At 42.5% G+C, this 23,902-nt stretch overlaps 1 protein-coding gene across 1 annotated transcript in view; it reads right to left on the bottom strand.

Annotated features, from left to right (window-relative positions):
* LOC306968923 (SH3 and cysteine-rich domain-containing protein 2-like) overlaps positions 1 to 23,902 on the bottom strand; it is a 76,025-nt gene that overhangs the window by 41,136 nt on the left and 10,987 nt on the right. Inside the window, exon 2 of the mRNA XM_079564506.1 lies at positions 2,230 to 2,578. Coding sequence (XP_079420632.1) covers positions 2,230 to 2,578 — 349 coding nt within the window. The remainder of the gene's footprint in view (positions 1 to 2,229; positions 2,579 to 23,902) is intronic.

Consider the following 23,902-nt stretch of genomic DNA (forward strand, 5'->3'; position numbering starts at 1 on the left):
GTCGAAGGTCGTCAGTACAGGTGATGATCACTTTTGTCCATTGCTGTTCAACGTGTCCCTGCATGTGTCCAGATTGTGATGTTATTTCACTAAATATGGATGACAAAGCTTAGACAGCCCGCCTGCGGCAAACTTGGAGCAATGTATAAACAAATTGTAATCTGTAAACATGAACAATGTAGTGATCGTGAAAAGCCAAGTTGTGCTAAAACAGTAAGTATTTTGGAGGTTTTTTTGTAACTTTGTGAGTTATTAAGTCATTAAGCTTTTGCGCCCTTAATAAAGTCTGTAATTAATGAATGACTGAAATAGACTTTAAGCTTTAGAGTTTTGGGGTAGAATCCATAGGACTTAGACGATTCTGAGGTAGTACAGGATGTAGACCCATAAAGAGTTTTATTTTATTTTTGTTCTGAAGATTTTTCCTGTAATGATTTTTTAAAAGCTTTTTATGCTGTTTCCCCAACTTTTAGCGTGTCCTCTGTACTCTATGGCAGGGGTTCTCAAACTTATTTTGGCTGGGACCCCAAAAATTGACATGTAAACATTTCGGGACCCCCATTGTACAAAGGTATTGCCTCTTATGCCACTTTGGTTTATATGTATTTAAATGGATTTCATTAATTACAGGCTGTTTTACACTCAAAAATATGCTAAAAACAGTAGCATTATTCTTTTTGACAACATCTGGGGACTTCAATGAAGGCCTTGCAACCCTCTGAGGGTCCCGAACCCCACTTTGGGAACTGCTCTATGGGATGATGGTTCTCAAGCTTTTTTGCCTTGGACGTTTAAGCGGTAGTCAGTGTACCCTCTACTTCAAGGGTATTGCTGTTTATTTAGAAAGCAATCACTTAAAAGCGCAATTTGCAAGTATAAACACAATGCATTGTTCAAAATAAACCTAAAATTCTCCCAAAGCAAAAATGTTGGTGCTATTACATCAGGCTGTTCATATTTCGGTTCAAAACCCAGCTTCCCCTCGAATGCCTTCACCCCCGCACGCTCAGGTCTTGTGAGTTAGATTCCCAGGGCTGAAGCTGCTGAGACGCTCGGTTTGGTCTTTTCAGCAACATGACATCCTCCCCACATCATGTTGTCCATCCCTTGTGAACTGCGTGGGTGAACTCACTTAGGCACTCCAATCCCATAAACTATATTTGACAATCGTATTTTCCAGACTATAAATCACACTTTATTTCATAGTTTGGCAGGGGGTGTGTCTTATACTCCGGGGCGACTAATATGTCTTTTTAAAAATTCAAATATATAATTTCACATGCGGAGGCTACTCTTAGAGAAGAAAACAAAACAAAGCTAATCACGGGCTAAAAGCTAGACGGAAATCGCAAATGAGAGCTTGAAAAACGTGCTGCCGGGAGAGGCTCGTCAACGGTGCAGTCAAGCCTCCGTGCCCAGGTCGTTGCCATGGCGATTGCTTAGAAGTGACACTGAGGATGAAGATTTCAATACGTTTGTTAAGTGGTGACATCACAGCTCTACTTCCGGGGTCTTAGATGCGTGAGAAACTTCAAAAAACTCTTTAATACAACAATCAATATTTCTGAAACTCATCGGGCAGTGCTTATCCTACTTATTTCTCAGACTCATTAGCCAAAAATGCTGCATCTACTGGTTCTTCCGGTTTAGCGGAGACAAATGCTAACGGCGGAGCAGCTACGCTAACCCCGGAAGTACCGACTTTAGTAAATAATACTTTTTTAGCTGTAGGTGCGGCATTTTTGGGGTAATGAGTCTGAGAAATAAGTAGGTTCAGGCACTCCCCGTTAAGTTTAAAAAATATTGATTGTTGTATTAAAGAGTTTTTAATGTCTTTTTCTCGCATATTAGCTGCTATGCTAAACCCTGGAAGCGGATGTCGTGATGTCACACTAAACAAACGTATGGATTTAGTGATCTGGAGTGAGATGGAGATGTATGTTCTTTATGCTATAGTTATCTAAACTGTTTATGTGACGTTAACATACCAGACACCTCTTTAGTTCATTGTTTATGCTTCATGTAGCTAACCATTAATGTTGCATGATAGCGAACCGTGCGCCTATTCAGCCTGTTGTTTTTGTTGCATTTTTTGGCTAGTGCTTATACTCCGGTGTGACTTATAGTCCGGAAAATACGGTAATCTAGTTCTTCCTATTTAATTTGTGTTTTTGTTTATATCTGAACACTAAGCCCTTCCACACATCAACGCCTTTAACTCTCACTTACCCACGATCATGTTCTTGCAGTGCTGGCAGTTGGTGGGCTTGCGGAACACGTGGTCCTGGAAGCAGTGGTTGATCTGCGGCCGCACCGGTTTGGCGGGCAGAGAGGGCGACAGGCTGAGGCAGGGCGAGTGCGAGGCCACAGACGGGTTCGGGCTGAGGGAGGGAGACACGGAGGGGGAGCGGGTGTCACCCACCAGGGGCGAGCCGGGCGCCAGCGGGGGGGAGGGCGGCGGGTCAGCGAGCAAGTCCTGGGGCAGACGGGCTTCGCTGTTGGACCTCTGGAAGAAGTTGTCCACGCTCTTACTGCGCATCACGGTCTTAAAGGAGAGGGAGCGTTTCAGCCTCTGCAACTGCAAAAACAAAATGTTAGAATAAGAAGAAGATTTGATATTTGAGGAAAACATAGCAGCAATAAATCGCTTTTTAGGTGTCGTAGCATGTTGCAGTTTTTTACTCATCCGTTTTCCGCTCCGCTGACAGAAAAGACAAAGGGAGAGAGGGATATTGTACATCCAATTTCACAATGGAGATAATTTTTGTCACTCAAACTTGGCTGTAAATACTATTTAAGTGGCGCTAGCCCGCAGTTAGCTTTGCCAGTTAGCCTGTTAGCTTCATCTAAGTGATTCTATTAGTGTGTATTGGGGCCTCCGACCCATAGGCAGGAAACTTGCAATTGTGGTTTTCTGGCCAGAGACACCAGGGGAATATGAAAGACCCCCCAATCATCCCATTAATGCTATTACGCCCAGAGGTACTACAAAAAAGAATATATTCAGGTAAAGAAGTTATTTAGTACTGCTTTAAGTCCTTAACAAATGTGCACATTCAGACAGACTGCAGGTGACTCTGACATGTACACAAGCTTCCCACTTTTCCCTCCCTGCTGCTGAGTGCGACTTGGTGGGCTGTTTGTCCAGAGAAATCGAGGGTTAATAGCCAGATGGTGACATGTCTACCACGTGTCTTTCTCATTTGAGATGGCATACAGCGAAATATGTGTTTATATCGAGCTACTGCAAAGAACTCCTCCCCCCATGGCACATAGAGGCACATGCAAAAACAAATGTATGGTAAATGGTCTCAACTTATATATAGCACTTTTCTACCTTCATTAAACGCTTTACAACAAGGAACCAGTCACCCACTCACACTCTCATTCATTCACCAATGTACACAGACACTGGAGGCAAGGTGGGTGAAGTGCATTGCCCAAGGACACAACAACAGTGAGCACCTTCAGGAGCTGGGATTCAAACCCCTGACTTTCCGGTCATGAGACGACCTGCTCTACCAACTGCGCCGCCATCGCCCCATCACAGACTTTTTTGTTGGCATGGACGTACTTTCAAATATGAGCAGTGATTATTACAAAAGAATGCAGGTCATTATTAAGTGGTTTTCTTTAGCAGTTTGTTTTTCTTTTTTGGTTATCTTTTTCATTCTTCCTTTCATTTCCACAGCAATCAACTGCACAGTGATTTGGGACGTTCTTACATCAATGTTATTTGCCCCTAAAAGGCCCAATGTTGCCCCCCCACCCCCCTTCCAAAGACATGTTTAGAGGCTTTTTCTGTACTTTCCTCCAATTTAAACATCTAACACGTAAAATATAAACTATATAACATAGCAGCCTCAAAATAAGTTTGTCAAATCCAGTTTACTTTTGTTTTTTCTTCTTTTTTATCCTATATTCCTCGGGGTGGCAATTTAGAAAGCTATTGTTTCAGTGCCTGTGGACAGCTTGTTCGCCCCATGCACGGATGTAGCTGCGTGTGTGCATTAATTTTTGAAGTCTTCTCCCCTACAGCTTTGAAGGACAAAACTAGTCTTTGTCACCCCAACACAAAACAGACAGATAGAATTGCCGCCACACTTGAAAGTCTATGCATATATATGGGTTATTGTGAGCTGAATGTGACGTGTTATTATAAATATGTGGTGAGGAAGAGAGAGAGGCAAGCAGGGTTAACACTGTCATGGAGTAAACACTGGGCTTTTAATAGAACAGTAATGTTTGAGTCTGCAGCCGGGCTTCATCACCGGGATCTGATAAACGGAAATTTCTCCATAATGATGATTTCGAGAAGCATTACCCCGAAAACTACTTTAGTCGTGCCAGCAGGACCAGGCCTTACCACGTAATATCATGCCTTCCATTTAGATGATCAGTGTAGAATAGAACCAAACCAAAGATCTGAGCTATATGCGTGACTCTATTAAAAAAAACTGTTGTGAATGTGCAGGTTGAGTTTGTTTGTCAATAGTTTAGTCACAGGGCTTCACACAATGATTCATTTACGAAAAAGGAACTGTTTGAGCGGATTTTGGCGAATTGAGAGCGACCTATCACAGCCACTGAAATTACAGAAACAATATACAGCCATTTTGAACTATAAACTTGTCTCTTTTCTGTCTGTCTTCAAAAGCCACTCAAATCACTTTTCCATTCAAAAATGACTCACTCCTTCACGCTGATAGTCAAACAATCTACATGGACACTGAGGAATGATGGGTGAAGTGCTCTGTCCAAGGAGCAGACAAATGCTCGACCAACTGAGCTACTTACACTTTCTCATATTGTCTCTCTTCTCCTCTGCCATTCTGCACAGGTGTTTGTGTTCACGTAAGTCATGTCTATGTTACCTATAGGACAGTGGTTCTTAACGGGTGGATGGGAACATTTTTTGATAGTTTGACTGATGATCAATGCTTCAATCAGTGTTTTTTTTTTATTTTGTAACCTAATGACTTTTGTCTTTCAAACAAGCTCCCTCAAACATTTTACACTTGAGAATAAGGGTGCAACGGTTCAGCTATCTCACAGTTAAGTTCGGTTCACGGTGCAGGATCCGCGGTGCAAGTGCGATATATATGGCTAATAAGTCACTTTTGAAATAAAATAGCCTAAATTTTCATTATGAGGCAGTATTTCTAATTTCAGAAATACACTGACAATGCTTTGTAATTTTTCAAAGCTGCTTTAAAATAAAATGTGCCCCTGGGCTCACAATACAAAACAAAATATAAACCACAGTGCTATAAAGTTAAAGAGAAAAAGAAAGAAAAATCCAGCGCAGCGGGCCATGTGCTCGTTAAGTGACAAGTTTCAGTTTCGCTTTCCAGCTAAAACAACAGCACATTTGATTTGAGGCTTGTGTTTGGGCTGTTCCTGGACGACATTCTGCTTGTACTTTTTGGAAACAAAGCTTTTGATGCGGATTATGACCAAAACTGGATCTTGATTTGTCTGCGCCACCATAGCGCAGTGCACTGGATCTACACTTTACCGCAGCCTGGCCATCATCAGCAGGAGAACTCTTTGCAACGACACGCAGATTTCATGTGTTCTTGGAGGATGTAGCTTTGCCTGCAGCCTCCAGTTTAGCGGTAAGTGAGAATGACACACATGCGCTCTGTTTAGGTGCACGTACACACTCCACAGAGCTTAAATATTATTATATATAAAGTAAAATAAGTCTTGCACCATGGCTTTAGCCCAAAATATGCATGTATCGGTATATCGGCATCGACCTTAGAAAAAACCATATCGTGTTTGAATGGGGAACGACATAACACCATATAAATTTTGCATAATGTAAATGAATGTAACAAACCAACTGCTCAGTTTATGAGGCGACGGCTAATGTCTCCATCCCTCACACTCCGCTCTTGTCTCGAGCTTGTCTCTTTCGTCTAAAGTTGAACAGACAAACTGTTTTCATATCGTACTTGCAGCCGCGCCGAGCTGTAAACTGCGTGTCCCTGTAAAGTGATTATGTTTGGCACTGAGCTGAAGCACCGCAGACAGGAGGGGCGCAGCGGGCGGCCCTTTGCTTTCATAACGGCTCCTCTGTCACTCTGCCCCGCCCTCTGCCGCTGCCACCGACATGTCACTGGCGATAAATGACCGCCTAATCGCCCTGGAAAAACTAGCGCCATCATTATGGACACAGAGCCAGGGGGAAATGTCACCAGAAGAGTGTGTATCTGACCAATCAATGTGAGAGAGCAGAGATTCTGGACAGAGAGCGGTCCAAGGGCTGCGGAAAATGCACAGGCCATCCATCATTCGCAACCGAGGTGGTCAATATGGCTTACGGGCTACAAGCAATATCAATATATATGAAAATACATGTACATTTTGATGCAGAGGCGAGATTTTCAAATGTGTAGGAAACAAAGAAAGCTTGTGTCTAATAAGAAACATCCACAGTTGATTAGGAGATGGGTCCAAGGCTGTTACAAAGTCTGAGGCTAAAAAAAGAAGGTTGCGGAAGAGCTCACCAGGATCTCAACTGCTACAACGACCGGTGCTTATCGAGGTTCCAGAGTGGGTCAAAAATATGTTTAATGTAAAAAATTGGTCCGACAGACTACCATGGCGATGTTATGCACAGCAGTGATCCCTCCCTACAGACCGTTTTGGTGTTTTGACCACCTTTCTGCAGCGTGGAGTTTGCCCCACTCTCTTTAATACTGGCGCTAAAGCGGGACCATCGATATATTGGGGAGACAGTGTTTAACTCACAGTGGGAGAAACAGTTTGTGGTTTGTCTTGCAAGCACTTGAAGAAATAGGCCACCGTCATTCCATACTGAGATATGTTCTTAACTGAGCTTGGACGTGTTGATGCGTAACTATCTGGTCTTTGTGTGTGCGCTCAGTCACGCAAATAGACCAAAGACGTTGTTAGCATTTAGCCTCTCCAAGCATATTCCTATTGCTCCAAACTGGGGTGAAGTTAGAAGCGACCAAGCTCTTCCACGTTTTCCCTATTTGAATACAGTCACGTGAAAAGTTACACGATCCAGATATAGTCACACAAAATTAATCGATTTTCTAAGCGGATAAAAGGGGTACTATATTGTGAGTTAGGGCTGTGCAATTAATCGAAATTCGATTATTACACTAAACGCTAACAAAATGAGATTTTTTTGCAAAGCAGATTTACATTATTTCATGGCGCTGGGATTATTTACCCTTCGCATTTCACGTGCCATGGCTCATGCTTTTGCCTGACATAAAAATTAACAGTTCTGTGTGATGATGTCATCAGACCACGCTGCTCAGTTTACTTGCGCAGGTGTGAGGGCTGGCCAGCAGGGGGCAGGTGTGAAACAGAGACCTCTCCTTACTCAAGGCAAACTTGAAATCATTTGTACTTTTATGACTGTTCAGAAAACAGAAAATATTCAGCATAGTTTTTTTTCATTAATAAATATATAAATAAAATAAAGACTTTAAAGGCAACAAATAATCGTTTGAATAATCGTGATTTCAATTATGACAAAAATAATCGTGATTATTATTTTTTCAATAATCGAGCAGCCCTATTGTGAGGCATAGTAATATTAGGAGCACTTCCACTTTACTGCGCGGACGTCGAAGTGCTCCTAAGGTATTATTACGCCTAATAAGGTGTTATTCTGCTTAGAAAATCTACATGTTTAATTTTGTTTAACTAGACTAAATGCTATTTGTGTGACTGAGTGCACGCACAAAGACCAGACAGTTACGCATCATCTCATCCAAGCTAAGGTAAGAACATATCTCAGTATGTAAAAACGGTGGCCTATTCCTTTAATAGGATGCATGAGGCTGTAGAGAAGAGGAAAGCAAAGAATAAGCGTTCGTAGTCAGCGCTGCTTGTAGCACATGCACCACGCCTCCACCGGACACTTTTTATCCCTGAGCGACGCTCTCAGGCGACCGTCAAAAGCACTGGTAAACTTCGTCTTGGGCCCTACAACTCTAAAATAAAAAATGTATACACAATAAGTCCCTTTTAATTAACACTGCAATGTCGCTTGCTTGTGATGGAAAGTGTCCCACAGCCTTACGGTGCAAACGACGCAAAATCCTGGTCTCCAATAGTTACAACGTTTTGTCTTTGGTAGATTGAGAGTTCAAGACAAAGCACTACTAAACACATGCAGAATACTCTAGTGTAGACGTCATTAATTCCACTTGAAGAGAGCTGTCAGATTATACAGATTACAACAGATGAGCTGCTGCGAGACGCTGTGTACATTAGCCCCTCTCTGTTCTATAGCGCTCACACACAGCCCGGGTGTAGGTGGTCTTAATCAGTGCAAAGGCCTATAGAAGCAACCCACATGTGTCCGGACAACATTGTGTGTGATTAGAAGTGCGGCGTGTTTATCGTCGCTGTGAGTCATTATTCTCCCCATGTGTGAACACAGAAGGAGCGCCGGTGTTTATAGATGCTAACATATTGGTCGTACTTTCCCCGGGGTCTATTGAGGGACACTTGTTATTGCTCCTATGAAGTGATGAAGCTGAAAGGGACACTAAAGCGATGTCCTGTCACGCTGCCAAAACAAACCAAAGACTTTGCAGCCTTTTATGAAAGTTTGTCACGTAGAGACAGTACCTGAAACCAGTCCCCTAACAATTGTTCAAGCTATTTCACCCAATAAATAGACTAAAGTACAAGAATTAATTTAATTACAGGTGTTTTTATTGGGGATAAAGTCTTGATGGTGAGTGGGCTTGCCTCTCCTCAGACCTGACACAAAACTTAACTGGGAACGGGAAAATAAAATAAAATAAAAAAATCTGAGTGTAATAACTCTCAATTATAGTTGCAGTTTGTATCTATAGGTTGCTAGGTAGCGGAGCAGCAGATAAATAATTGGGCAGTCAGTTAAACTGTCTGTAAATGTCTGCATCTGTGACAGAGGTGGGTAAATATGATCTATTTTAAGAAATGTGATTTCAGTGATCAGTTATGTGAGAGATAGCTACTTCCTCATAGCTGTTCCCCGTTACCTTTGTAACAGATTGAACCTTCATTTGCCCTTAATGTGTCCAACTTCTCCCAGATAATCATTATATACAGTCCTACAATCCCGAATATTGATCCTTCGAGTCGGATCCTACAATCACTAATATTGGTCTTTCAAGTCGGATCCTACAATCACTACGATTGGTCTTTCAAGCTGGATCCTACAATCACTAATATTGGTCTTTCAAGCTGGATCCTACAATCCCGAATATTGATCCTTCAAGTCGGATCCTACAATCACTAATATTGGTCTTTCAAGTCGGATCCTACAATCACTAATATTGATCCTTCGAGTCGGATCCTACAATCACTAATATTGATCCTTCGAGTCGGATCCTACAATCACTAATATTGATCCTTCAAGTCGGATCCTACAATCACTAATATTGATCCTTCAAGTCGGATCCTACAATCACTAATATTGGTCTTTCAAGTCGGATCCTACAATCACTAATATTGATCCTTCGAGTCGGATCCTACAATCACTAATATTGTTCCTTCGAGTCGGATCCTACAATCACTAATATTGGTCCTTCGAGCCGGATCCTACAATCACTAATCGCTAGCCACATAGCATAATTGCCAAAGTCATTTTTGTATTGTTACAATGGCAATAAGAGAACTCCAGTGTGTTGCCTAAAAAACATATTTTTTTTATGTTTTCCAAAAACAGTGGAAAAATTAGTTAGGCAATTATGCTATGTGGCAAACGTAATATTGGTCCTTCAAGTTTAGTTTTAATCTCAGTATTCAGCCTCAGTTTTGCACGATTGGTTCCCAAGTAAACTAATTATCTTTACAAAATAGAAATTATGCTCAGTGTACTAGACACAAAGGTGTATTTTAATGCCAAAACGTTCCACATAATAGCTGTTCCAGAAAGTGACACTGTTTTTAAAGGTTAACTCTAGTTGGATATTCCTGTTTGTTGTCTAAATTCTGTTATAGTGTATGTCCAGCAAGGTTTTTTTGGGGTCATCTCTTATTGTAGCTTTTTGTTTACTTTTCACCTCAAAACATCACCAAAAAATCCTGCATAGAACACTCAGCCTTCCTCCATCTGCTTTGTGCCTGTGTGTTGTTTGTCTTCATTTGGAGCCCCGTCCTTTGTCCTCTCACTATGCCCTGCCCTGCTCTTCTCTGGGGCTAATGAAGTGCATCCCGGAGGTGAGGGAGCGTCTGACAGCCTCCTGCACACAGCTATACACGTGTGAAACTAACATGTGCGGCGTATGAACCAATGGGGATAGAGCTCAAATACACAGCTGTGTTGTTTGCTGTATCGCCCCACAGCAAGACGTTTGCCAAGAATGTTGGGCTCTTGGCATGTTGTTTACATAAGTTCTCCTTGGATGCTTAGGTTCCCTCTATCAATGTCACACAGTACAGGGGTAGACTATTATCCTCCAGCTATAGGTACTCCTGCCCAAGATCTAGAATGTCCAGATGTTGCTCTAAATTCAGCCTCCGGAAAGCATGAAGTAGTGGGTCAAATGTAAAAGATTAATGCATGTAATGGAATGATAAAGTCTAATGCCAAAACATATACATTCCTATTGTTTTAATATATGTTTTTGGACAGCACGGGGTGAAAGTGGAAGGAAGAGACATTAAGAAAATTGTCAGAGCTGGGACTCAAAAGCCCCTTTAAACATTTAATCCACCTTTTACAAGATTCCAAGTTCTTTGATTGTTGGGGGCAACACATGATGCAAGGCAAGGCAAGGCAAGGCAAGGCAAGGCAAGGCAAGGCAAGGCAAGGCAAGGCAAGGCAAGGCAAGGCAAGGCAAGGAAAGGAAAGGAAAGGAAAGGAAAGGAAAGGAAAGGAAAGGAAAGGAAAGGAAAGGAAAGGAAAAAAAAAGGAAAGGAAAGGAAAGGAAAGGAAAGGAAAGGAAAGGAAAGGAAAGGAAAGGAGTCTTATCTGGAGATGGTTGTCATGATCAAATGGCTGACTGGAGCAAGACAGTTCACCCATATTCCCTGTCTGAGTGTCTAGTGCCATACTTTAACAAGATATAATGTTTCAATGCCACTTTTTATTTCACCTTTATTTGAAAGTCCCACTGAGATAAGAATCTCTTGTTCAGGGGAATCCTGGCCCCAGAGGAGAACCTATTGTGCACATTTTTAGTGGTAGGGGACACCTACACAGACACGAGGAGATCCTGCAAACTCCACACAGAAAGGCCCCATCCAGGTGGGAATCGAACCCGGGAACTTCTTGCTTTGAGGCATGAGTACTAACCGCTGTACCACTGAGCCGCCCAAGGGTCTGTGCAAATGGAGTGACGCTGATACTCATATAAAAGGCGAGAATTTGTGAAAAATAAAGGAAAAAACAGCACTGAGGTGGTCATTAACCCAATCATTGGGTCGAATTAACCCAAAATGGATTGGATAAACAACCCAACTGTCATGATTTGTATTTTGTTCCCTTGTTTGTTGTCTCTGGTCTGCTCCTGTGTTTTATTTTGACATGTGTTCTGTCACTGTGATTGTGTTTTACTTCACCTTTAATTGCCTGTCCCGCCCTGATGTGTTACACCAGTGCCCCATTTCCCCTTTGTCGGTTCATTGTCAGCATCCGCCCCGGTTCCTTTGAGTTTTGGTTTCACCAGCTTATTACGTTTTTGTTGCAGTCCGGCTTCATTATTTCGGGTTATTATTTCAACCCAACTGGGTCAAAATAATCCAATGTTGTGTTGGTCCAATAGTTACCCAGCACTTGGGTTAACCAAAGAATGATTTGCCACTACATTGCTACATAAATATTCACTAGTCAGTCTTAAATACTTTTACCTTGAAATGTTAAAAGCTCTTGAAATCCATTACTAGCTAACTTCATAAATCTAATACTTCATCTTATACCCTTAGAGAAATTTCATTCAATCATAATAGCTATTTAATATGACAGCTTCGTCACTAATTGCACTAAGATGATTGAACTCAATTTCTATATGGTCGTCAGTCTCCTAATCAGAGCAGGATCCCTATATAGTCAACACACATCCCTATTAAAGTCAATCATCTGTCACCGCGGGCACCAAGGCATTACTATTAGGTGCTATTTAAACCTCACAGCCCACAGCATTACACGTCTGACTCAAGGTGGGTGCAGACCATTCACTTCAGCTCAGACTCGCACAATATTTATTATAAGCTGAGATAAATGTTAAATATTATAGAGAAAACCACAACAAAAGTGTGAGAATTTTTCGAGACTCTTGAAAACTTGAGTTATTTTAGAGCTGTCGGCGAGACTTGGGGCTGTCTCAGTGGATGTACTGATATTGAATCATCCATCCACGAACTATGACAAGCTGTTGTCTAAAGAGAGCGTTGCAAAATCTAATCATAAAACCAATAGTCCCAATGGCTGACTTTTTTTCTTGTCGTGAAACAAAATTTAGTGTAGCTCTTAGTATAGGTTTAAATATTGGCTATTGTCAACTTGAACAGATTGATGGAGTTGAGGACATTTCGCTTATACCTTCAGAAGCTTCTTCTTGCTCTTGTTGTCAACATGTAAGACTGGTTATCAGGGTTGGGAGAATACTTTCAAATTGTATTTAGTTACTGAATACTGAATACCATCCATCCATCCATTTTCTTCCGCTTTATCCGGGGCCGGGTCGCGGGGGCAGCAGTCTCAGCAGAGATGCCCAAACTTCCCGATCCACACACACCTCCTCCAGCTGTTCTGGGGGCACCCCGAGGCGACACCAGGCCAGCTCAGAGACATAGTCCCACCAGCGTGTCCTGGGCCTTCCACGAGGCCTTGTCCCACTAGGACATGCCTGGAACACCTCCCGCGGGAGGCGACCAGGAGGCATCCGAAACAGATGCCCGAGCCACCTCAGCTGGCTCCTTTCGACGTGAAGGAGCAGCGACTCTACTCCGAGCTCCTCCCGGGTAACTGAGCTCCTCACCCGATCTCGGAGGGTGCGCCCAGCCACCCTGCGAAGGAAACTCATTTCGGCCGCTTGTATTCGCGATCTTGTCCTTTCGGTCATGACCCAAATCTCATGACCATAGGTGAGGGTGGGAACGTAGATCGATCGGTAAATCGAGAGCTTTGCCCCCCGACTCAGCTCCCTCTTCACCACGACAGACCGATACAGCGACCGCATCACTGCTGACGCCGCACCGATCCGTCTATCGATCTCACGCTCCATCCGTCCCCCACTCGTGAACAAGACCCCGAGATACTTGAACTCCTCCACTTGAGGCAAGGACTCCCCACCGACCTGTAGAGGGGAAGCCACCTTTTTCCGGTGGAGAACCACGGCCTCGGATTTGGAGGTGCTGATCCTCATCCCGGCCGCTACACACTCGGCTGCAAACCGCCCCAGTGCGTGCTGAAGGTCCCGGTTCGTTGAAGCCATCAGAACAACATCGTCCGCAAACAGCAGAGATGAGACTCTGAGGCTCCCAAACCGGACACCCTCCGGCCCTTGGCTGCGCCTAGAAATTCTGTCCATAAAAGTAATGAACAGAACCGGTGACAAAGGGCAGCCCTGGCGGAGACCAACACGCACCGGGAACAGGTCTGACTTACTGCCGGCAATGCGAACCAAGCTCCTGCTGCGGTCATACAGGGAACGGACAGCCCTTAGCAGAGGGCCCCGGACCCCATACTCCCGGAGCACCCCCCACAGGGCACCACGAGGGACGCGGTCGAACGCTTTCTCCAGATCCACAAAACACATGTGGACTGGTTGGGCGAACTCCCACGAACCCTCGAGTACCCGATGAAGGGTATAGAGTTGGTCCAGTGTGCCACGACCAGGACGAAAACCGCATTGTTCCTCCTGGATCCGAGGTTCAACTATCGGCCGGATCCTCCTCTCCAGCACCCCGGAATAGACCTTACCGGGGAGGCTAAGGAGGGTGATTCCTCTGTAATTGGAACACACCCTCCGATCCCCCTTTTTAAAGAGAGGGACCACCACCCCGGTCTGCCAATCCAGGGGCACTGTCCCCGACCGCCACGCGATGTTGCAGAGACGTGTCAGCCAAGACAGTCCTACAACATCCAGAGACTTAAGGTACTCAGGGCGAATCTCATCCACCCCCGGAGCCTTGCCACCAAGGAGCTTTCTCACCACCTTGGTGACTTCAGCCCCGGTGATGGGCGAGCCCACCTCCGAGTCCTCAGCCTCTGCTTCCTCATTGGAAGACGTGACGACGGGATTGAGGAGGTCCTCGAAGTACTCCTTCCACCGCCCGACGACATCCCCAGTCGAGGTCAGCAGCCCCCCACCCGCACTGTACACAGTGTTGGTGAAGCACTGCTTCCCCCTCCTGAGGCGTCGGATGGTTTGCCAGAATCTCTTCGAGGCCGACCGATAGTCTTCCTCCATGGCCTCCCCGAACTCCTCCCAGACCCGAGTTTTAGCCTCCGCGACCGCACGAGCTGCAGCACGCTTGGCCTGCCGGTACCTCTCAGCTGCCTCAGGAGTCCCACAAGCCAACAAGGCCAGGTAGGACTCCTTCTTCAGCTTGACGGCATCCCTTACTTCCGGGCGCCACCACCGGGTTCGGGGATTGCCGCCGCGACAGGCACCAGAGACCTTACGGCCACAACTACGAGCAGCCGCATCGACAATGGAGGAGGAGAACAGAGTCCACTCTGACTCCATGTCCCCCGCCTCCCCCGGAATCTGGGTGAAGCTCTTCCGGAGGTGGGAGTTGAAGACCCCACTGACAGAGGGATCCGCCAGACGTTCCCAGCAGACCCTCACAACACGCTTGGGCCTGCCAGGTCTGACCGGCTTCCTCCCCTGCCAGCGGATCCAGCTCACCACCAGGTGGTGATCGGTTGACAGCTCAGCCCCTCTCTTCACCCGAGTGTCCGAGACACGCGGCCGGAGATCAGATGACACAACTACAAAGTCGATCATCGACCTCCTGCCTAGGGTGTCCTGGTGCCACGTGCACTTATGGACACCCTTGTGCTCGAACATGGTGTTCGTTATGGACAAACCGTGACTAGCACAGAAGTCCAATAACAGAACACCACTCGAGTTCAGATCGGGGAGGCCGTTCTTCCCAATCACCCCCTCCCAGGTCTCACTGTCGTTACCCACGTGGGCGTTGAAGTCCCCCAGCAGAACAATGGAGTCCCCAGTCGGAGCACCATCTAGTACCCCTCCCAGGGACTCCAAGAAGGCCGGGTACTCTGCACCGATGTTGGGCCCGTAGGCCGAAACAACAGTGAGAGACCTGTCCCCGACCCGAAGGCGTAGGGACGCGACCCTCTCGTCCACCGGGGTGAACTCCAACACGTGGCGGCTGAGCTGGGGGGATATGAGCAAACCCACCCCAGCCCGCCGCCTCTCCCCGCGGGCAACTCCAGAAAAATGGAGAGTCCAGCCTCTCTCCAGGAGTTGGGATCCGGAACCCAAGCTGTGCGTGGAGGTGAGCCCGACTATATCTAGTCGGTATCTCTCAACCTCCCGCACAAGCTCAGGCTCCTTCCCCCCCAGTGTGAATACTGAATACTTGCCTTAAAATGTATTTTGTAACGTATTCCTTTACTTTGTCTAATCAGAGTACTGTATTCTGAATACTTTGGATACTTTTAGAATACTTTCATATTGATTGTCATTATATTTATGTATAAATATGTTGTATAATTACCTAAAAGTATGGAGCTAAAAAGTAATGATAGAGTACTGGGATGTATTCCCTTGATATTTGGGAAGTAACTGTATTCTAAATACTCTCAAATGAAAGAGTAACTTTACCAGAATACAGTTACTCAAAATGAGTATTCCAAATACATATATTTAGTTACTTCCCAACACTGCTGGTTTTACAAGCGAGCAGGATGTCCATTTAAACGCTGGTAACTCCTGAGGGGAGACGAGCAGGACTTTGTGCAAATGAGACTAAACCACTCCCACTTTTGCCCCAGCACAGAACGAAGACTATTTGAATTGTATATAATTGATGAAATCGGTGCTACAAAAGCGTTCCCAGGTTTGTTTCATTTAAGAGACTGTATTATGCTATTGAAGTTAAAGGAATAGTTCACTGTTTTAGACTGAGATATGTTCTTACCTGAGTTTAGACGAGTTGATGCGTACCTGTCTGGTCTTTATGTGTGCCCTCAGTCACGCAAAACGACCAAAGATGTTGTTAGCATTTGGCCTCTCCCAGTATATTCTTATAGCTCTATATGAGGTTGAAGTTGCTTCCACAAAGACCAGACAGGTACGCATCAACTCGTCTAAGCTCAGGAAAGAACATATCTCAGTATGGAAAACTGTGGCCTGTTCCTTTAAGAGACTGCATTATGCTATTGAAGTTAAAGGGACCAATCTTCAGTTTCCTTCAAGAATCATGATAAAGGATATGTTCACACTTCCAATTAGCGCATGTTTCAATGTCTTTAGTGTCACAAAAGAAGTGAATTTTTGCTGGAAGAGACGGAGTGTGATCGCGCCTAAAGAAAGTGTTTCTTCATTGACGCTGTACATAGTAAAAGCCTGTTGTAATCTCAGATAGTGCGTCAGGTGTAAAGTCTTCAGCAAAATACAATTGCTTGGGTAATTGTGCTAATTACTATGTCACTGGTTCGCCATTACCCCTGAAGAAAAAGGGACCAACTTGATAAATATAATATAAAGTACAATAAAACTAAAAGCAATGAGGATAGAATAACATTTTAGATCATTTTTAGTTTGTGTCTAAGTGTGAAACTGCTCTCTTGAGTCTAAAGCCGATAAAGCCAATAATCATGTGCTTTTACCTTGTACTGCTTCTCTCAGTGCTTAAAAGTGCCAAAGGCCGGGCAGTGAAGTATTAATCGGATGCTAAGCTGTGCCCGCAGGTGAGCGCTGAACACCAAAGCCTCTGTCCCAGCGGACTGTGGCGATATGTCTCGCTTATGGCCATAACAGGCTTTGATGTTTGAAATTATTCCCCCGCAAACAACAAAACAGTCCCACTCCAAACACTCGCCTTTCAAAATGCCTTCATGAAAATTACCTCCATTGTTGTAGGACTGTAATGTGCCTGAACACTTTCATTCAGCTCACTTTTCATTCTGCTTCTCCACTTTCGGCTGAGTTTCCTGGACCTTAACGTAAGAGTGAAAATGTGCCTTTCTAGTATATGAGACTAAGGGCAACGGTCTACAGCTTTAAAGATGATTTTTGTACAGCACAATAGACACTAAACAAGACATCCTACTGTGCAAGGTCAGCGTTAATGGAGTGACACCGATACTTATGAAAAAAAGCTATGGAATTCATCAGTATTATTGAGAGCATTTTAGAATAGGTGGCAATAACTGAAGAGTTCATTAGCAAAACAGATATTCATTCTTTATTTAGTACAAACACTGAAAAAGAATTAAAAGAAAAAGAAATACTAAGTGCCATTGAAATAACTCAACGTATGCTTGCAAATCTCCCAATACATAGCAGTGATTTTCATTACCAGATTTGTTTCAGGGCCATGAAAATATAAAGTCACTATAGTTCTTAATCAAATTTACACAACTTTGGCTTCACAAGTGTCATCTGTAGAGTGCAGTAACAAATATCCAAAACGATTCGGAAAAATAATAAAAATTGAGATATCTGCTTTTGCAAATGAACAAACCTGTCCCTAGATCAGTGTGTACAGTGGGTTGCATAAGTATGGGCCTCCCTTTAACCTTTCAATATTTTGCCATACTATGAACCATGAACATAAATATATTGAAATTGAAATTTAATGTGAAAGACAAACACTAAGGCAATTGGTTGCACTAAAAGGAAAGGGGGCCTGCACTTTTGCACATCACACTTTCCAGTTAAAATAAATAAATAATCTAAATCATGTCTAAATTTCATTTCACTTCACGATTGTGTGTCACTTAGTGTGTCTTTCACATAAAATTTCAATTAAATATATTTATGTTTATGGTCCATAGTAGGGCAAAATGTCGAAAAGTTAAAGGGGAGCCCATACTTTTGCATACCACTGTATTTACCCTGCTGCTGAAAACTGTTTAGTTGCTGATGAAGCCCGTGGGAGTAATACATTACATGAAATGTCCTCAACACTGAAACAGTTCAGCACATTTACTTTTGTTCCAACAATGCCTTGCAAAAGAAAAGCAGCGAGTGGGTAATACAGTGTGTGACAACCTACAACTCAGGTGCTCTTCACAAATGAAGGAAAACGCGTTGGCATCACTGTCTACTATCAGAATCAGAATAGGTTTTGAAAACAGAAGAGGGGGCGAGTGCATCAATGGTCTAGGAAAAAGTGAAAAGGTAGACCGGTGCTCTTGAAAGACTGGGCTGAGCTAACATAAGAGTAAATTAGCTGAGACTGGCATGTAGAACAGCTTGTGCTAAGTAGCGAAAGCAGTCAAAAAAGCAAAATAAAGTCCGAGGCACTCGTGTCATATAGCAAAAATAAAAGTCCTTTATTAGTTATGGACCAGCCTACGCGTTCCAACCGCACAGGTCTTCGTCAGGGCATGTAAAATTGATCACAGGTGTGGAGGTTTTAAAAGAGAGATCATGTGACCAACAACAACACAATAAGATAAATGAATTGTCCTGGCCGGTTTCTAACACGAAAGACCCACAGAAGAAACACGAAGCATAACATAAAGACAGACTACACCCACAAATGGACAGACAGACAGAATAGGTTTTATTGCCATTGTCAGTGAACAGGTTCACAAACTAGGAATATATTTTGGTGCAAATGTGCAACATGAAACATTTAACTTTGTAGAGATAAATAATAATAAAGTAATTGAAATGATAAAGGACTTTTAACTATGTCAGATGTCGAGGATCTGTGACTTGACCCAGGATACATTCTAGAAGGCCCGCCAGCTGTTTTTCCTTATTCTACTCATTGCAGTAGACGCTGCTTCATAAGCATGATTAAATTCTAGACTATTAAGTTTTTCAATTCATGTAATAATGTTTTTAAGTTCATATCTGTATCTCTTTGTGCTATACTGCTCTCAGCTCATATCAGCCTATAAATGTAGCACATTTAGCCACTGAGACCTCCCAACACCCCAGACCCACTGTTCCCTTCACGCTTCAGCCGGATTGTTAAATCACATTTTCTCTTTATAGAGTCCGCTGTACATTGCGATATTTTTGGGGCCAATATACAATTTTGACATTTAATTTAGTTTGAATTCCACACTGTCTAACATTATTAGAGTGGATATTTTTCAGCTTCAAATGAATGTGAGTCAAGGGCACTTTACACAAGGACACACATTTACATGGTTTGTATTAAATCCCAATTAAACCCGCAATTGTTTAGGTAATTTAAAGCAACAAACGTAAACAGTCTTGATTGGGATTTATTGTCTAACCCTGCTGTTCAGACTTCTGCAATCATGTTTTCAAATGATTGTAAACCTTGTATTCATTTCAGTCTTCTCTCGAATGTTTAAGCTCCTGAATGTGTGCAGTGTGTTCTTTTCAGCACTCCCAAAAATAGCCTGGATAGCACAATAAAGGACATTTGTATCCCGATAATCAACTTTGGAGAAAAACAAACAGCAAAATAAAACACTGAACAAACATAAGCTTTAAACAGCCGGCCATTATGAATTACATTAATTTTGCCCTCAACAGTTTGAGGTCACGTGTATGAAGTGTTTCAGAGGACCTCATTAAAACTCTGTGCAGGTGCTTATTTTGGGATGTCATTACTCATAAACACTGTCACCTCTGTTGTTTGGGGCGGGAAAAGAACATCAAAAAGTGTATTCCTAGCTGGGATTACCAACAACAGTTAGCCGTGTGGACTTTTGTGTTTAATTAGTGCTGCTTTGACCTTTATAATGATCACATAACATGTCGATGTAAATGCAAACGTTCTTTCATGCATCTCATCATCTCATCATGCAGTAAATTAAAAAAAGCGTGAGCAGCCGACAATATTGCAATTTCCTTCGGGATCAATAAAGTTTCTATCTATGTATCTATCTATGTATCTTTGTACGTATCTATGTATCTATGTATCTTTGTATGTATGTATCTATCTATGTATCTATCTATCTATGCATCTATCTATCTATCTATCTATCTATCTATCTATGCATCTATCTATCTATCTATCTATCTATCTATGCATCTATGTATCTATCTATCTAGAATCTATCTAGAATCTATCTATCTAGACTCTATCTATCTAGAATCTATCTATCTAGAATCTATCTAGAATCTATCTAGAATCTATCTATCTAGAATCTATCTATTTATCTAGAATCTATCTAGAATCTATCTAGAATCTATCTATCTATAATCTATCTATAATCTATCTATCTATCTATCTATCTATCTATCTATGCATCTATGTATCTATCTATCTAGAATCTATCTATCTATCTATCTAGAATCTATCTAGAATCTATCTATCTAGAATCTATCTAGAATCTATCTATCTATCTAGAATCTATTTAGAATCTATCTATCTAGACTCTATCTATATAGACTCTATCTATCTAGAATCTATCTATCTAGAATCTATCTATTTATCTAGAATCTATCTAGACTCTATCTATCTAGAATCTATCTATCTAGAATCTATCTATTTATCTAGAATCTATCTAGAATCTATCTATCTAGAATCTATCTATCTATGCATCTATGTATCTATCTATCTAGAATCTATCTATCTAGAATCTATCTAGAATCTATCTATCTAGACTCTATCTATCTAGAATCTATCTAGAATCTATCTATCTAGACTCTATCTATCTAGAATCTATCTATCTATCTATCTATCTATCTATCTATCTATCTATCTATCTATCTATCTATCTATCTATCTATCTATCTATCTTTACAGCTTTACAGATAGGAACCAGTCCCCATTCACTCAGTGGAGGCAAGCTGGGAGCTGGGATTCGAACCCGCACCCATCCAAATCATGAGACGACCCGCTCTACCACTGGTCTACCGTCGCCCCAAAACACAAAGATACGATCAGTTTTGCAAGTCTTAGCTTTCAAATGAGGTGTTACACTGGCCTATAGTCTGTAAACTCCAGTCTGGAAGCTTTTAGATTTGGGTAAAGCTGAACTGGAGAACATGCGCTTGGTTAAAGTGGAGGGAAAGAGGTTAACTGTGATCTGATTTTAGAATACAAACTATTTAACTACAAGAATTTCGCATTCAAGATCGTGTTTGCAGAGGTTTAATTTAAAGGTACACTGCGTAACATTTTGGACTATGCTGATGCGGCAAAACAAAAACGACCAGCTCAACACAGAAAATGCTATTACTGCTGTGTGTAATAAAAGAGTGGATTTGGATGAAAAACTAACCTGTTTAAATCTCAAATTCTACTGCCTTTTGTCACGTCTCCATGGAAACGAGCTGGAGACTTACCCACTCCTAGTAAAGTTTACAGTCATATCTTAGGAGGGGTGAGCCTCATAAATGTTTTTTTCTTTTTTACATTTGTGAGGTACTTTTCAATGATGAAAATATCTGTCATAAAATAAAAGCTTGCATTTCAATTTTATTTAATGGGTAAAATTCTACACCGTGTGGCTTTAAACAAGACGATGGAATGCGCTCGGCAAAGTGAAATGTACCGCCTAAACAACTGCAGAACTTTCTGTTTGCGACTAAATAGCGCTCTTGATTTGAGCATTGACCTGTGCCGGGATGCAGCTGTTTCTATAAACGCATGAACCGTGTGCCGTTATTATCGCAGGCTGATCCATCACACACGGCCATATAAGCCCATCACAAAAGCCCTCTGCCGTGCACGCCTCACAGAGGAGAAACGTATCGGATAATAGTCGCGTGATTACAACTGCTGCAGTGCACTCTCAGCCCATCATACAAACATTATGGCGCCGCAATATCACCCTCCAAATGCGGGCTATACATGTATGAAGACCTATAAGAGCCTGTGAGCAAAGCGGACATTTTGAGTCGGTGGATGGGCTAAATCTACCGAGAAAGTGGTTATCTCAATAAAAGAAAGCAGAATGATATTTACAGTATTTATTCCACAAAAACATGATTCGACGTGGTGAACCAACAGAAAAAGAATGAAGCCAAATAAAAAATAGATTGTTGGGCAACATCAACATGCCATTAGAGTTGGACCATTTGGCAAATATGCACATTTTTATGCGGATTCATAACCTGTGCACCTGAGATGTTCGAACATAGAGTCGATATAGCCTTAGGGGCAAAAACAATGGTTTATGAAACGACTTGGACGATAAAATAGAATAATCTAAAACTTTTAAAAGGCGGCTTAAATCTACTATTGTTGAAAGATACCGAGCTGAGGACTGTTAAGTTGGAATGAAGCCTGAAAAACTCATTTCAGCATCACCTCCAGTTCACAGCCACAGCTTCGTCGCAGCCAATCATCGCCCGTGTTTAAGCCCCAACGTTCATGGCTCATGTGCTGTGACCCACCTCCACCCCTCCCCACCTGCTTCATCCTTCACATCTCCCATACTACCACCAGTGTTCGGGCTCAGGGGAAACACATCCCTAACTCTAACCTATACATCCATACTAACTAAAATCCATCTACTGCCGGGGTCTGATCGCCAGAATATTTATGTCAGTAAATCTTTCTGATCGCTGCTTTTGTCTCCGAGTCTATCCAGGTTGGAATGTTTTTATGTCACATGTCAAAGAAAACACAAGTCTTCTCTGATGTTTTTAAAGATGTTATTGCTGACACTTTCAACAGTTGTGAAAAAGTTGGAAGGGCTTTCGTCTCTCTAATTGTGGAAGCTTTTCTTGAAACGCACATGGGGTTATACAGACTAAGTTTAGCTTCAGCCTAAACCCCCCTGTCACAAATTATAAGGATGTTGATGTTGTTGGCTTATTGTGTCCTGTATTTGTTGAACTGGAAAAATAAACCACCACTACTACTACTACTGCTACTACTTTATGGTTAATATTGTGTCCTTTCTGTGGGTTCATTAGACAGCAGAGTCTAAGGGCCATGGGAAGGACAGCTTCATCTTCCCGGCTGGCAGGAAGCCTAGTTCTCTCTGTTCCCGGCCCTCTCTCCCTGCTTCCACCTGTATTCTCAAACTCTGGTCCACTCCAGTCTCCTCAAACTATAATCTACTCTCTGTCTGTGCTACATGGCGCTAGCAAAAGAGCCGACTTTGATCGTATTTGTCGATTGCTTAGATAGTAAATGATCACAAACTGTTGCCCTACACGCAGTCGTTAGATTTCATGTGCAGCTTGTCCCTCTCCGGCAGCTCACACTTCCCTCAATGGTGTCACATTATTAAAGTCAGACTGAGGAGGTGCCATATTAATTAATGAAGCTGATGACCCAGTTCAAACAGCTCAGATCTGTGTCAACGCGTTCTCCCTTTGCATTAAAAACGCTGCGTTTTCCATATTATATCATCAGGCGAGCCTAACGTTTTACTATCCCTCTGACTTTTACTTCTTATTATTCACACTAGAAAACATCATTTAAAATAAGATTCTTACATCACAACTATTAGGGTCAGAACTGCCATGAAGCTTTTACATGGGGACAAAACATGCAACCAGCTTTAGCTTTTGTTTTGTTTTTACATTGGAGCCCCTTAAATATATGTAACCTCGGAAGTATCATAATAATCTTCAAATGTATTAAAAGTATAAAGTTTTGAACAAAAAGTACAGATCCTCCAAAAACTCTAAATTGACTTTAATACAGACCACTTCTGAGTGTATAATCAAATATTGAAAATGACTTATAAATGTTTCAGTCTCTCATCTTCTCTCAAATTATATTCTCGATTCTATTAATTTCTTATAAACAAGGATAGTACGAAGCCAGATTAAAAGTTCAACCATAGCTGTCAATCATTAGCATTTTACGTTCCAAA

This window comes from Gobius niger, assembly GCF_951799975.1.
Source record: "Gobius niger genome assembly, chromosome: 10".
Lineage (NCBI taxonomy): Eukaryota > Metazoa > Chordata > Actinopteri > Gobiiformes > Gobiidae > Gobius > Gobius niger.